This window comes from Canariomyces notabilis (assembly GCF_033297395.1).
Source record: "Canariomyces notabilis strain CBS 508.74 unplaced genomic scaffold N656scaffold_42, whole genome shotgun sequence".
Classification (NCBI taxonomy): domain Eukaryota; kingdom Fungi; phylum Ascomycota; class Sordariomycetes; order Sordariales; family Chaetomiaceae; genus Canariomyces; species Canariomyces notabilis.
In genome coordinates, this window is record NW_027041864.1 from 126,421 (window position 1) to 141,265 (window position 14,845).

Sequence of the window (14,845 nt, forward strand, 5' to 3'; positions counted from 1 at the left end):
CCTACTACCATGAACCTGATGTTCGGCATCCACAACATTCGGCTAGCCGTAGCAATATCATGGCCACTTGGGTGAACACATGAAAGGATGCAATCGTGAAACTAACAAACGGCCAGGTTGTCAGCAGAGGAGGTGGGTTCCCCAGTAAGCTCACAACACTGCCCGGGAGCATTAGACGCAGTGCCGGCTTGCCCCTTGTATATCCACATGGTTACGAACCATAGGAACTCAACGTCGCGGGTGTTATGTAAGTCACTGGGGGGTGTTCTTGATACTTGTGATTCAGGGCCGATCTTCATGACTTGCGAAACGGCAACTGCCCTGGACAGAGTTCGACTGCATGACCGACATAATCGTGCACAAGTTCGATTACATACCATCCACACCTAAGAAGTGTCTAGTCATTCAACAAGTGCCAGGTGAGGTATAAGAAGGTACAGTACATGACTACCGACTTATCTATAGTATAGTATCTGGCGAACCATTCAAGACAGGGTAGATACATGTATGTACGAAGACTTTATGGCAATGGGGCCGTGGACATGATTCTTTCCCACGCGTGGTACTTTCGCATGAGAGCACAACAAGACTGGGATACGCAAACGTTGATTCCGCAGCAGAGAGGGATTCCAGTTTGAGTCGATGATTCCGGTCAGAGATGCCATGTCCAATCCATTGCGGATCAAGGATGTGGAGCTAGAGCACTAAGAGATTGGTGAGGGAAAAGAGGAGGCCTAACTCTTGAGACCCGGAGAGGGCCAACCATCCAAGGCAGGACAGATATGTAGTGTACAAAGACATTTCGAGCACAGCATTACATTCTCATTCTGGAGGAGTCGGTGGAGAAAGTGACTCCCCCGGGAGCTCCAAAGGCCTCGCGTCCATGAACCTGCTCCCTTCCGGGCCCAACGGGCACCCATCCCACTGCAGCTCGATAGCACGCAGTAACAAGGAAGGCAACCTAGGAAAGAAAACAACGCAGAGTGGCTTCCTCATTTGGGGTCCGACGCCCGGTATACCCGGTTTCCCTCCTTCTCGCTCGCCTTCGCGACGCCACCGCGGTATCCGGTTAAGTTGACTGTTCGACTCGTGGCATTAGCATCGAGCCTCGTCGCTGTGCTGGGTCTTTTCCTGGGGCCCGTGTACTCACCTCGCGCTTGATGAAGACCTTTGTGGCCTTGGCGGCTGCTCCACGAGGGCGGCGTGTAGGCGTTGCCACGCTCTCGTCGCTCGAGTCGTCATCCTCGTCCTCCTCGTCGTCCTCCCTGTGCGCGCTCTCGCTGTCGCTGCTCACGGGTATAGGCGAGGTCGCCCGTCCGGGAGACGGTGGAGAAAGGGACTCTCCTGGGAGCTCCAAAGGCCAACACTAGGTGGTCATTGAGGCTACCGCGACTACCTCAAAAGACATGGTGATGGACTTTGCGGAGAGCGATCCAAGAAACCATACTCTCTGTCCTAGCGAGCCGGACACCTCGAGTCGTTGCGCGAGGTAAGGTAGTCAAAACCCGGCGGGTCCGTGAATCGAACAGGGGATCTCCGTCGATTTCGTCGATTTCGAGACGGAGTACTGGCTACTACTACCACTTGTCACTCCTACCCGTAGGGGGTTGAAAGTAGGAAGGGGGCCTTGGATTATATAGTACCTAGCCCCTAGCCAAGTGTGGTGTAGGTACCTTATGGATTGACAGTAGTCAGGTGCAAGTCAACAGTCGCTGATCTAAGCTGCATGCGCTTGTGCGCTCAACCAGGTTGGTCCTAGATGTCGCCAGCTCACTGAGCATTCCGTTGACAGTGGTGTTGGTGGGCTTGATCAGATGAGCGGTGTCATCGTCGTTGTACTGGACACCTTCATCTTCAAGCCGCTCGTGATCTCATCAGTTCTCGCTCATACACTACCTCCGAGCCGAGTATCATTATGCATCTCGGAGTCATCAAAGTTTGAACTCAATGGCGGGCGTACATGGAACCTCATTTAAAAGCTCAAGACACAAGCCAAACACGGTCATCTACCCGAAAGCACGTCACAGATGACGCGTTCACGCGGCGATCTCCTTGTGTATTTATGTAGCAGTAGGATTTGCTGTCGAGCCTGACTCACCTCCAGCTCCCAGCATTCCCGATTCAGCTTCAATGTCAGCATGGCGGTGTTAGTAGTGGGTCTTTCCGGCTGCCGAAACCGGCTCCGGTCCATTCAGGTTTGGAGCAGAGGCACGAGAGAATTTTCCGGATCCTGCACCTTTTCAACGTTTCGGATATGCAACGGAGATACGAACCGGACTGCACTCACACTTACAGATCTACGAGAGGAGTGTATAAACAATATAAACACTCCTATTCCCCACCGCCCCTGTCCTCAAACTATCACATCCGCCTCGACTCCTTACCTAATCATCCCCTTCATCTACCCCCGATACCCGATGACGGCACCACCCGACCCCCCGCTGAGCCCGCTCCGACGCCTCGCCCACGGCGCGCTGCGCGAGTCCGGGCTGGGGTCGGTGTACTCTGCCGGCCTCGACGCGGGGCTGATCATAGCCTGCCGAACGAGCCGTATGTTTGCCTACGGCGCGAGCTCACTCATCCTCGCCCTGTTCTTCTCCGAACTCGGCGTTACTGACTCCCGCATCGGGCTGTTCATGACGCTCACGCTAGCCGGTGACGTTGCGCTCTCCCTGCTGCTCACGCTGACCGCCGACCGGGTCGTGGGGCGGCGGCGCACGCTGCTTCTGGGCGCGCTGATGATGATGGCGTCGGGGGCGACGTTTGCGCTGTCGGAGAATTTCTGGGTCTTGTTGGCGGCCGCCGTGGTTGGAGTTATCAGCGCCACAGGGGGGGATTTCGGCCCTTTCCGCGCCGTGGAGCAGTCTATTCTCTCGGAGCTAACCAGGCCGGCGACACGGTCTGATGTATTGGTGTGGTATGTCACCATGTCGAGTCTGGGGTCGTGCATCGGGACGGAGCTGTCGGGGCGAATTATTGAGTGGCTCCGCGCGCGGGACGGCTGGACGCTCCTGGATGCGTATCACGGGTGTTTTTGGCTGTACACGGCCATGGGAGCAGTTAATGTTGCGTGCAACATGCTGCTGTCGAAAAGATGCGAGTTGAGGAGCGTCCAGCAACAGCGAGAACAACAACAGCAACAACAACAGCAACAGCAACAGCAACAACAACAAGATGCACCCCAGGCTCACAGCAGCGATGAGACGGAGCCGCTGCTCCAGGGGCATCAAACAACATCCCATTATGGCGACGATTCTCAGCCAGCCGACAACACCCCAAAGACCGCCAACTCTCCCCCATCGCAGAGCAGCTGGGTCCCCCAAATATCCCACGACACCCTCGCCATCATGACCCTCCTCTGGCTCCTTCTAATGACCGACTCCCTCGCCGACGGGATGTCCTCCATGTCCCTCACCTCGTACTACCTCGACAGCAAATTCTCCCTCCCCAAATCCTCGTTAGGCGACATCCTCTCCATCGCCTACTTCCTCGCCTCGTGCTCCGCCATCTTCGCTGGTCCACTCGCACGCTACATCGGTCTCGTCAACACCATGGTGTTCACACACATCCCTTCCTCAGCCGCTGTCCTTCTATTCCCCTTTGCGCAGAGCATCCCGGCCACGATCGCCCTGCTCCTGGTGCGGGTCGGGCTAAATAACATGGACCAGGCCCCGCGCGCGGCGCTGATTGCGGCTGTTGTGCGCCCTGAGGAGAGGACGGCGGCAATGGGGATTACGGGGATGCTAAGGACGCTGGCGTCGACGACGGGGCCGAGTATTACGGGTGTTTTGGCGGATGCTGGGCTGTTTTGGGTTGCGTTTGTTGTGGCTGGGGCGTTGCGGCTGGCGTATGACTTTGGGGTGTTTGCCATGTTTGTTAATATCAAGCTGCACAGGCATGAGCAGACTGATGAGGCCGAGGGTGGTGAATCAGGAGCAAGCGAGAGGAGAGCATCAGCCGATGGGGAGAATGTATGATGAGTCCAAGGTGGGATGCAGTTATTGCACAGTACAAAATAAAAGGGCGGAATTACAGCATACAAAAATGGAGGTCGGGTTTGGTATGGTACATATTTTCAGATTGCATTCTGGTAGAAAAAAAATAATCACCAATAATGCCATCAATGCTCCCAGAAGAAATCATCATGAGCACACTGTATTCTAGATAAAATGTAGAGAAAAACAAGAAAAAATATCAGGACGAAACGCGATTTGAACGCGTGACCTACCGGACTGCAGCCGGTTGCTCTACCCCTGAGCTATTCGTCCGATCGGGTATCCATTATTGGTTGAAAGGCCGTCACCAGTGCCTTTTGTTTTCTGGGCATACTGAAGAACGACTCCAAGAACTGCATCTCACCAATACCAAGTATGCGGCTAAAGGTGAGTAGGAACCGTGACTTGTACAGTATCAAAACCTCACTGGGACTTGAATCTGTATAAACTTCATCCAAGTTTACCTCGCTGATCCGCAATCTCTGTGCCTTGCCCAACTGAACATCACCTCAGACACTCTGCACAAACCGATTGCCCCTACTCCTCCCACACACACCAGCTCAAGGAAGCCATAACCAGTAAGGCGACGGCAGGAACAGTAACAGTATTCAAGGCATTAGTCAAGATTAACTACCCAAGCAGTTATATCACTCAATCCATCGGTAAGCAATCTCTCCCATCTTCGTCTTAACCAGCCCAGCAGGCTTTCCAGTAGTACCATAGTCAACGTAAAGTTAAGTTAGTCTCCAGCCCGAGTCTAGTCTCTAGACTTCCAGGATGTTGGCGCAACACCATGACCATGATGATGATGATGATGTGCACCAGATAAATCGTACTTTATGCAACCCAGCCCAACCCAACCCAATCTGAGTCTCTCTTATAAAGCCCCAAGCTGGCAAGCTCATCCCGCGTCAACTGGTGGCCAGACACGGTTAGATACCTGACCCAGCGCTGTCACTCGCAACAGACGGCGGCAGGTTGAGTAGAAACCTAGCGCCTATGCTTTCCCTTATGTTTCCTGCTTGATGGTGCTGATGGTACCAGCGCATCATGATGCATCGCCGCTTCCTGTTCCATGAACGGCAGAGGCAGCGCCCGAGCAGTCCAGTTCTCCGGCACCGCTGTTCCGCTCCCACTACCCTGGCTCTCGGCTGGGGCGTAGGGATTCTCATACGGCAGGACCCATGCCTGCATTGCATGCCAGTGTCAGCCAAACTCCTATTCAAAGTTTAAACTGCTCCAGTATTGAGCGACTTACATGATCCCGCGGGGCATCCGCAGGGTCCGGGGACGGAGGAACGTATCTCTTGCCCTGCCCAGCGGGACCCAATTCCTCCAGATAGCTCTGTATGAGCCCACTCGCGTACGGTTCATAATACGGAAGCTCGGGAGACGTAACCTGCTCCGAGCTGCCGCCCGATCCGTAGCTTAGGTTCGGAGTCTCCCCCAGCCTCATGCCCCGGGCAAACCGGTCGCTGAGCTCGGCACCCAGGTCTTCCTCGCTGCCACTGCCGTACCCTCCGACACTGTCATAGTCTTCAACATAGCTGCCATCGAGAATGGCCAGCTGCTTTGTCGCCGATGGCCGCTTATTGGGGTCCATGCTAGCCATTTTCCGGATTGTCGCATACTCGTCCAGCTTGGAGATCTCGACCAGCCATCTGTGCAGTTCAGGGGCGCGGTAGTGCGAACAGGATTTCCGGAAGTCATCGCTTCGAGCCCAAACGATGGTGGCAAACAGAGACCAAATGTCCACCTTGGTGGTCTGTTTTTGCCGGTTAAACACCTCTGGCGCCATGAAGGGCTCTGTCCCCGCCGCCGTTCTGGCCAGCCCGGGGTCGTTTGAGAGACCAAAATCGCCGAGGCAGAAGCGGTAGTTGCCCGTCTCGTCGTATTCCCAGAGGACATTTTCCGGCTTGACGTCGCGGTGGACAATGTTGTGCGAGGCGATGCATTGCAGGGCGAGCAGCATCTGCCGGAGGACAATCTCAGACAGGGCCTCGGACCCAGCCCCGTCCTCCTTCTCAATCAGGGTCTTTAGGTTCCCTTCCATTAGCGGCATAAAGATTTCGCCCCAGCTGTCTTTCTCGCTGGCGTAGTCAAAGATTTCGAGAATGTGCTCCTAGCGTCCGGGGTCAGCAGCGGGACTTAGGGGTTGGCGGTGGAATTGCTCACATGCTTGATCGAGTTGTCCTTGTTGATGCGAAACAGATTGGCCACCTCTCGCGTCGCAAAGTCGAGGTTCTTCCCCGAGAGATTGTGGAACTTCTTCACAGCCATGACTCTGCCGTTGGTTACGTCCAACACCCACCAGACGGTGCCGTACGAGCCCCCGCCGACTCTATCGCCCTGTATGTACTTCTTGTTTCGCGAGTTGCTTGGTCCCAGGGTGTACGGCTCGTCCTTGTTGGGGAATCCATACAGCCCGTCCGACTGCCATTGGATCTTGAACTGGAACCACTTGTCATGGCCAAAGGCAACACGCGGATTGATGCCTCGAGCAACAAGGACAGACCTCGAACCGGAGCGGAACCGAATCGTGTATCCGTGGGTGTGTACGAGGGGCTCAACGGTGCCATTGTCGGAATGATCGCACAGCAGCACGGCACCCGTCTCCTTGACCAGCTCGAACGAGGCGTGGACGATGGAAATGTCGGGCGAGCCTTTGGTGCTTGAGCTTGTGTTGGGCAGGTATATATCGGTGTCACCGCAGCCCAGCGTGAAGGATTGCTTGTTGGGGTTGGAGAAGTCGATCCACAGCCCAATATTGTTGTTGACTCGACAGCGTAACTCGTCGTTCTCGGGCAGGTCGACGGCTTTCCTAGCGGCCGGGTTCACTGGCACAAGTACAAAGGCTGGAGTAAGGGGTTCCGGAGGCGCCTCCTCTTCAGTATAATAACCTTCCTCCATTGTTGAATGCCCGTGGTACGCTGGTTGGCCGGGGAGGGGCGCATCAGGAAACGCAAATGCGGGGCCGACTTCGGTTGGCAACACGTTTAATAAGGGACTGATTACGTTACAGTCTGCCGAGACAAGACCATCAAACTCCCCATGATATTACTTCGCGTCTCAGGTCTCTTGTGTCCGGGATGGCCGCTCAGATGCCCGAAGTATGTTGTTGCCAAAGCACCGTGCTGGAAGACCTTTGCGGATGTGATTCACGCAACGAATGACGGCCGGAGTTGTTGGATGGTCCGGTCCAAGCAGCGAGCGCTCTGTTAGACGCAGTCAAGGTAACGTTGGAGCTCGGCTGCGTCCGCATGTGCTGGGGGCGCGGGGGCTCTATCTGGCAACTTCTGTCCGAGGCACGACTGGATGCTGTACAATTGCTCAGTCGCTGAAAACCAGCCCACTCATTGGCTCCGGCTACCCGTCGGCATGACCCATGCTCACCCCTTTTAGGCAGATGGTTCTGCGGGCAGCAACTGGACCAGGCCTTCCATTTTGCGGGCTGAACCAAGCAACCAAGCTCTGTCTTGCCAATAATCAGGCCCGAAGGAACGCCATTCGGGCCTCAAGCCCAGCCTGTTGGGTCCAAACGACGCCAAAATGCAACGTCCTTTTTGGAATTTGGGGATTTGTAAATCTTGTGCCTGCGAGCGCGCCGAAAGGGTATGTATCCGGAGCGGTTCCGCATACGATGGTGTGTGGCTATGGACCCATGTCGAAGATGGACCAACAGCAGATTCGCGAGCATAGTGTAACTACGGCAATTGCAGCCATCGAACCCGGCTGGCTGAGCAATGCGGCCTGCCGGTCCTTGGTGTCGGTCGTGCTCATCATCGAGATGTACAAAGAATGACAATCGTGGCGCGAGCAGGGCAATGCGGCTAGCCGTCGCGGCCCTCGGTGTCGATGTGGGCATCCATTTCTATTCTGGTTGAAAAGGCGGAAGTCGAGAGACCTCATCGATGTCGAAAATACTGTGTCACAGCAGTCACTGTGCACCCGAAACTGCTAAACGCGGAGACCATTTCTGCTATACGGGGAGTAGCGGATCTGACCTTGTGGCGCAACGCATTGCGCACGCTCCTCTTCCCACCTATTTTTGCAGGGCAGAAAAGCCAACTACATGACTGCGCACATTTCCATACACTGTCGAATCTAGCTACATAACAGTGCCTCTGGCTCTCTGGCTTCCTGGCCCTCTTGAGGGTTGAAAAACTTAAATCTGCAATAAAAATCAAATGCGCGCTATTTAACAAAGCTGATATAAGCAACCCTAACCCTGATCATGGTCAACGTCCCGGTCAGTGGCTTCAGCCTGACTGGATTCCGCTGTATAGTCATCGCAAAATCAACGACGGTTTCAATCCACCTAAGATATCAAACGAAGCTATAGGATTCATATAGAATTCAATCGAATGGCAATAGCTTCAGTTAATTGTAATGGATTCAATCAATTGTTGAATGTGGAAAAATTGGTGGCAGGGATCGATGTTGACGGCCTGCAAGGTGGCCTGGAATTGAAGGTGGAACGTTGAGCCACAGAGCCACAGGTAGGACCCACTACTCCCCGTATAGCAGTTTTGCTCTCACCGTTTAGCAGTTTCGCTACGCACCAACGTTGGAGTGGAGCGATGGCGTCGGGGCGCTAGGGCCCCTGGGACCAGGCTTCAAGCGGGGGATCTTCAGTTGAAGTTCAGGCTGCTCCAGCTGCAGAGTCCAGCCCCACTCGCTGGACACAGTGTGTAACACATCAACTGATTACAGTGCTTCCAGCAGTGCCGTCATTGACCTTGGATAACCGCCATTTGTCATTTGAGGAATTTTTGTCACATTCCACCGTTAGGAGTCCAACCGCGCGGACAGCATTTGATCCCAAAGACACCACAACTCTACCACACAAAACCAAACGACTAGGTGTATCTTAATTCTCACCATGTCCCACCCGCGAGCCCTCCTCCAATCACTCCCCCGGTCTCTACCTCTACCTCTAGCGACGAGGCTGAGGCTGAGACGCCTTCCTACATGTACAACTTCCTCCTCGCCACACACAACCACCACCACCTCAACAACACCACGCACAACAGCCCGATACGCAAGCAGCAACAGCAACAGCAACACTTCAGCAACAAGCTTCCTCCAAAACTCCCCCTCCCCCCCGCGCCTCCCCGCCGACCAACAAGCCGAATTCGAGCGCCTCCAGCGCGCCGCCGAAGCCGCTCTCTCCTCCCACAACACCCTATCCTCACCATCATCATCATCATCATCACAACAACAACAACAACAAGACCAGCCACTGACTACCTCCCGGCACGTCTCCATCCCATCCACCACCAGCACACAGGCGGTAGGGCAGGGTGGTGATGTTGAAAGTGGTGAAAGCGTAAGCGCGGGCAGTTTCAGCGCTGGCATCCGGCAGGGCGCGCCGCCTGAATTCGACGGCGACAAGAACCCCAAGACCGGGGAGGTCGGGGGGCCGAAGAACGAGCCACTTCGCTGGGGCAGTGGTGGGGATTGGAGTTATAACGGGCGGGTTACTGATTTTTAAACCTACCTCTCCTCTTGCCTACCTTACCCCTTACGTCTTACCTACCTCTCCTGGTGGCAGTACCGGGTTACGGTCAAGGTTAACTAAGTACGGAGTAGGGGTGGTGCTTGGGGGAGGAAGGGAGGGAGGGATGAATGAGTTAGAAGGCTATAAAAACCCCAAGACCGGCGAAGTCGGGGGCTTTAAGAACGAGCCACCTCGCTGGGGGAGTGGTGGGGATTGGAGCTATAACGGGCGGGTTACTGACTTTTGAACCTTACCTCTTCTCTCCTGGCACCGGGTTGAGGTTGGCTGAGTATGAGATGGTGATTGAGGACTGGAAGGGATGCAGATGATAGATGGATTGGTAGTCGAACCTCATGCCTGGATCGCCGGAGCAGAAGGTCGTTGTATTGTATAGCATCGCGATATGTAGAATAATACCATTTTGTAGCCATAACAAACAAACCAAAGCTGTTCGATACCACTGCAATGCTAATCTGAAGCAAGCAAAACATCGTAGGGGATGGTATCTACCGAGTATTGTAACAAATGCCTCCATAGGCGGACAGGTATTCTAACAGTAACAACCGCCTAATGCAGACGATCGGCTCTCAACAGCCTCCCTTAGGTTGGGGTTGGACTACTTCTCGGAGTCAGCTTGAACAGCAGCAGCAGCCTTGCCCTCAGCCTCCTCCTCCGCACCAGTGCCGTTCTGCCTTGCCTCACCTCCCGCCTCTCCCCCGGTCCCCTTCTCCTTCACCTCTGCCACGGTTTCCTTCCCAGCATTCTCCCCGGACAGCACATCGCCACGCCCACACTCCTCATCCCCCCGCCGCTCGTCGACCTCCATCTCACCACTACCCTCCCGGTGTCGATCATCCGTCTCTCGGTGCTGGTGCTGCCTCTGTCCGCCCGTCGGAGGGCCACGATTCTCCTTATCCCCTTCACTCGGCGGTTTGCTGCTCGCCGCGGCACTAGACTGTTTCCACCATTGTCCCGGGTGAATCTCCCCGGGCTGCCTCTCTCCATTCTTTGACACTCCATTCTCACCAACCCCATTCCCAGCGCCACTATTACCATTACTTCCTCCCAAAACAACAGCGTCCCCATTCCGCGCCCCACCAGCCCAAGCAGGCGTGAGCGCCACCTCCCTCAGCGCCTTGCGTATCCTCTCGCGCCGTGCCTTGCCCCTCAACCGGTTCTGAGACTCGCCGCCATTGACAACCCAACGCAGGCCGATGATCATGAAGCTGATCCCGTCATGGATCGCCCGCTGCTTGTTCTCGGTGCCGTCACCAATGAGCCCACCAAACTCCCTGCTCCGAATTCCAAACCGCGTGGAAGACGCGTACTTTTGCAGCCGGGGCAGGATGAGCAACGTAACATGCAGATCTCGGTTAGGTGGGACCTGCATGGGCCCGTTCTTCGGCGGTTCCGTCAGCACGAGCATGTTGGAAGAGGACGACTGCTGCACAGGTGCCACTGCGTTCCCGACCCCTTTGACATCCGACACGCTATACCCCTCATCAAGGCCCAGCATACTGACGTCCACATCCTCGGGCCACTCGCCCCTGATCCAGCCGGCATGGATACACGCGGCCACGACGTCCGAGTCGTCCGTGTACACATCGGTGCCCCACAACGCGCGCCGCGACGTGATCTCCTCACGCGCGGCCGGAACCAGATGTTCCTTTCCAATCTTCATGGTCAGCGTACAGTTCTCCTTGCCCTCAATCAGATCCCACGGCAGCGGTTTCGGCGTGGACGAGTACCCGCTGCGGGGTGGGCGGCCGGTGCGCGGGTCCTGCAACCGGGCTCGCTTCAAGATCGGTTCGTACACGACATCGCCGAGGTGGAGCCTTGGGCGGTCCGCGACACTGTCCAAAACGGCCTTGGACGAGACAATGTGCCGCGGTTTCGGTAGAATGACTGGCGACGGGCTCCGGACCGGTGGGGCAGGTCTTGTGCTCGAGTTGCCGGCGGCCGGTCGTGGGGCAACGTGATGGTGGTGATGATGGTGGTGAGCACCCGGTAGATCCCTGGCGAGCGCCGACGTCGGAGAGGGGACAGGCGTGGAACCCTTGATGGCTTTGAAAGGAGTATTGCCCGAAAGCCCCGGCGATGACATCTGTTCCAATGGGTGATGGGCATGATGATGGTGGTGATGGTGACTAGACACGTTAGACCTGCCTGTGGATCGAGGGGGGGAAAAAAAAGGAGCAACATACTGGTGGTGGTGATGAGCATGAGGTTTTGCCTTCTTTGCCCGACTTGCGACCGGAGTTTGTCTTCCTGTGCTGCCCTCTTCGTCCCGTCCGTCTTCTTCCTTCACTTTCCTCCGCTTACGACTTGCCGGAGCACTCTTGGCCATCTCTATGCCGGATTCCTGCGGCGGTCCGTCGTCATCCCGGCGAAGAGAACCGGCGTGGCCGTATGCAAGCTGAGCTCCCGTAGGAACCGGGCTCGATATTGTGCCGACGCCGCTACCAATCCCCGAAAACATACGTCCAAACTCGCTTTTGATTCCCGGTTCACCGGCTGGGCCGGCGAGTTGGGGCTGCGCTCCTTGTACGGCCTGCGGAAGGGGAGAAATGCGGCCTTTGCGGTTGATCTCCTGAATCCCTAGCAGGTTTCGCTGATGCCCATGTGGGGCGCTCAGCTCGTCCATTGTTCGACTTCGAGGCTGCTCGTACATGGACGGCCCGACGGAGCTGTAGGCGACTGACGGCGGGGGAACCGAGGCTTCCTCCCGGGTACGCGATGGCGGCTGCTGCTGTTGCGGTCGGTCGAGATGCATCATAGTCATGCGCTGCCGGTCTGGAGACTCGTACGCCTGGGCATGTGCAGGCCCCGGCGGGGCGATGCCCGGTTGGTGATGAGAATGGGAAGGCAGTAGGTGGCGTTCGTTCGGCGCGGAAGCGTAGCCATGCGGTCCGTTGTAGTGGGGTGCTGTCGTAGGTGGGTAGTCTGGGTGTCTCGGTAGGTGCATGGCAGGATCATACGGGGCTCTGCTCGGCTCATACCCGGGCCTTGACCAGTGGACTTGGTCTCTGGGGTCCGGGCCCATGCTGTAGGGTGGTCCCCGCTGATCCATCTGCCGTGCGTACTCTTGCGGATGCATCCCGTGTGGCCGTGACGTCTCTACCCCCGACATAACCCTCTCTCTCCGCTCTCTCTCTCGGAGCTCTCTCTCGCGGAGCTCCATCTCCCGTTCCCGGTGCTCCCGTTCTCGCTGTTGTCGCTCCCGTTCGTGGCGCTCCCTTTCCGACATGTACCTTTGCTCATCATATTGCATCACCCGAATGGGACGCTCTGGGTTGTATTCCTCCGATTGCCGAAAATCTTCCCGATGCCCATACAGTTCGTTTGGTGGCCTCCCCGTATCCACAGGCCGAGCAGGCCCACCACCTGGATATGGCTTCGGCGAAGTGCCAGGCCGTGGAGGGACAGCGCTTGCAGGCATGCGCCCAGTCTCCCTGCCTTGCTCTGCCACGGGCAGCGGATGCCCTCTTTGGGGGTATGCCTGTGGCGTGCCGTACCGTTGGATTTCAGGTGTCGAGTTATATGCGGGCGGTGACGTGGCGGTGGGTGCTCGCGGGTCTCGGCTCTCGTACATCCTGTGGTGGTCCGGAGTCTGGGGCCGTCGGTAAGCGGCATAGTCGGACACAGTTGCCGAAGGCATCCTCGGGGACGCGTGCATCGACTGGGTGTAAGCAGGCCCAGGGCCCGTCGAGACCGTTGGAGGATACTGCGAGGGTGCGGCTGGGTCTCTTGCCGGGGTGGGACCGCCTAACATGGACGATATCGACATGCTGCTCCCAGAGCTCCCCGTTCGAGGTAGCGTGTCTAACGCAGGCAGCTCGCGGCCCCTTGGGAATGCCGTCGGGGGCCCGACGGAGACTGGCGGGGGGCGCGGCTGCGGCAAGCCATATGGTCCACCGAGGGTGGGACCGCCCGGGCCTTGGCCCTGCTGTTGGGGCTGTTGCTGTTGTGGAGGTGAAGTCGGTGGCGGCATGCCTCGAGCCATCTGGGGACCCGACGATATTGACGAAGTGCTTTGGTGTCTCGAATGCGCGGCAGGCGGCATCGGGCCCGGCACGGGTTCTGCAGGATATTGTCGGGACGGCGGATAGTACGGTGGAGGGTCGGACTGTTTTCGCGAGTGCAGTTCGGGATATGAGGCAGCTGTCGAGGAGGGATGTGATGGGGCGGGTGGATACGGTGGTTGCGACGTCGCCGGCGTCGGGAAGGATGGACGGCTGAAAGGCGAGGCAGCGTTCCTGGAGAACGGGTGTTGAGGTGGCGGCTGCCTCGAATCCATGGCGCCCGATTTTGTTGGTCGAAATAGTCCTTCGTGAGCGCCCAAAGCCTTTCAAAAGCTCATGCGTGCCTGGTTGGTGCGACCTTGTCCCGAGCGATCCAAAACCACTGAAGCGAGAGTGGTTGCCACAAAAACTGGCCGAGGATTCTAGGCGCGCGTTGTCGAAACGCGCAAGCCGACGACGTGAATCTCGAGCTCTGTCGAGGGAAAAGAGAGGCGGCGTTGGATAGCTGGAAGCATGATAATTTTTTGCGCCGTGTCCCCCGTTTGAGGTTTGGTCTGGGGAAAGAAAAGGTAGGATCAGCCGACATGCAGATTTGGGTGCGCAAACTGAGCAAGCTCCAACTGGTCTGAGCTCGCCCTGCTGCTGCGCCAAAGAAAGGCCCCTGTCTGTGATTGGGCGATGGGCCGTTGCACGGAAAGAACAGACCCGGGTGAGCAGGGACTAGGGTGGGGCGCTAGCGGTACTTTGACAACATGGGCCTGACGCCAAAAACGATGGATCACTGCATTGATGACATCTTTCTCACCAGCCACCATCACCATCACCGCCAGTTTGCTCTTTCCATCTTGGAGATCCAAACCTGAAAAAGGACAAAACCATACAAATTGGGTGTCAGTGCAGACTGCACGTCAGATGGAATGACAGTGAGCAATCAGCAACAGTGGCATCTGCTAGGTATCTACGAAATGGATTGCTGAAGCCGGATCGGATGGAATGCTACCTTGGCGGACACGGAGAGCGGTGAATCAATGCAGAGAAGCGATCCCGCGGTACGGTATGGTCGAGGACCCTGGGATCGACCAAAAAGAGGTGAACAGTTACCGGTAGCTTAGTTAGGCAAGCAATAGGAAAATAAGGGTGGAAGCCGAATAACCACAGCACGATTCGAGTTTGGAGAAACCAGATTGGATGCATATCCATATCTGTACTCCCTACATCGCAGTTAAGCCTGTTCCTGAGGATAAACATTAGGACGCATCCTCTACGATACCTACTGTTATCCATCCTACACTGGCCCGCTCCCTACTCGTCAGGAGCTACATAATCGC

General features: G+C 56.5%; 4 protein-coding genes and 1 non-coding gene across 5 annotated transcripts; 2 read left to right on the forward strand and 3 right to left on the reverse strand.

Moving 5' to 3' along the window:
• Positions 1-2,256: 2,256 nt before the first annotated feature.
• N656DRAFT_785269 (MFS general substrate transporter) lies at positions 2,257-4,136 on the forward strand. The gene has a single exon (XM_064816343.1). It carries the CDS (start codon positions 2,418-2,420, stop codon positions 3,975-3,977), a length of 1,560 nt encoding a protein of 519 aa, XP_064665059.1. The 5' UTR covers positions 2,257-2,417; the 3' UTR covers positions 3,978-4,136.
• A 60-nt stretch (positions 4,137-4,196) lies between these two features.
• Positions 4,197-4,268, reverse strand: N656DRAFT_t150. The gene has a single exon. It is a non-coding gene; the product is annotated as a tRNA-Cys (tRNA).
• A 717-nt stretch (positions 4,269-4,985) lies between these two features.
• On the reverse strand, positions 4,986-6,383 carry N656DRAFT_720065 (kinase-like protein; the record flags this gene model as incomplete). The annotated part of the gene is made up of 3 exons (XM_064812424.1): positions 4,986-5,183; positions 5,254-6,117; positions 6,171-6,383. Coding segments are annotated over 3 exons (1,275 nt in total), but the record flags the coding sequence as incomplete, so codon positions are not given.
• Positions 6,384-8,738: 2,355 nt separating this feature from the next.
• Positions 8,739-9,958, forward strand: N656DRAFT_785271 (DUF1674-domain-containing protein). The gene has a single exon (XM_064816344.1). It carries the CDS (start codon positions 8,878-8,880, stop codon positions 9,487-9,489), a length of 612 nt encoding a protein of 203 aa, XP_064665061.1. The 5' UTR covers positions 8,739-8,877; the 3' UTR covers positions 9,490-9,958.
• Positions 9,959-10,111: 153 nt separating this feature from the next.
• On the reverse strand, positions 10,112-14,051 carry N656DRAFT_763356 (Rxt3-domain-containing protein; the record flags this gene model as incomplete). The annotated part of the gene is made up of 4 exons (XM_064813294.1): positions 13,367-14,051; positions 11,700-13,219; positions 10,571-11,642; positions 10,112-10,486 (listed from the first exon to the last, which is right to left on the reverse strand). The coding sequence occupies exons 1-4, from the start codon at positions 13,790-13,792 to the stop codon at positions 10,112-10,114; spliced, it is 3,393 nt and encodes a 1,130-aa protein (XP_064665062.1). The 5' UTR covers positions 13,793-14,051.
• Between the last annotated feature and the right edge of the window lie 794 nt (positions 14,052-14,845).

Coding starts and splice junctions, on each gene's coding strand:
- N656DRAFT_785269 (XM_064816343.1), top strand. CDS start 2,418: ATGACGGCACCACCCGACCCCCCGCTGAGCCCGCTCCGACGCCTCGCC.
- N656DRAFT_785271 (XM_064816344.1), top strand. CDS start 8,878: ATGTCCCACCCGCGAGCCCTCCTCCAATCACTCCCCCGGTCTCTACCT.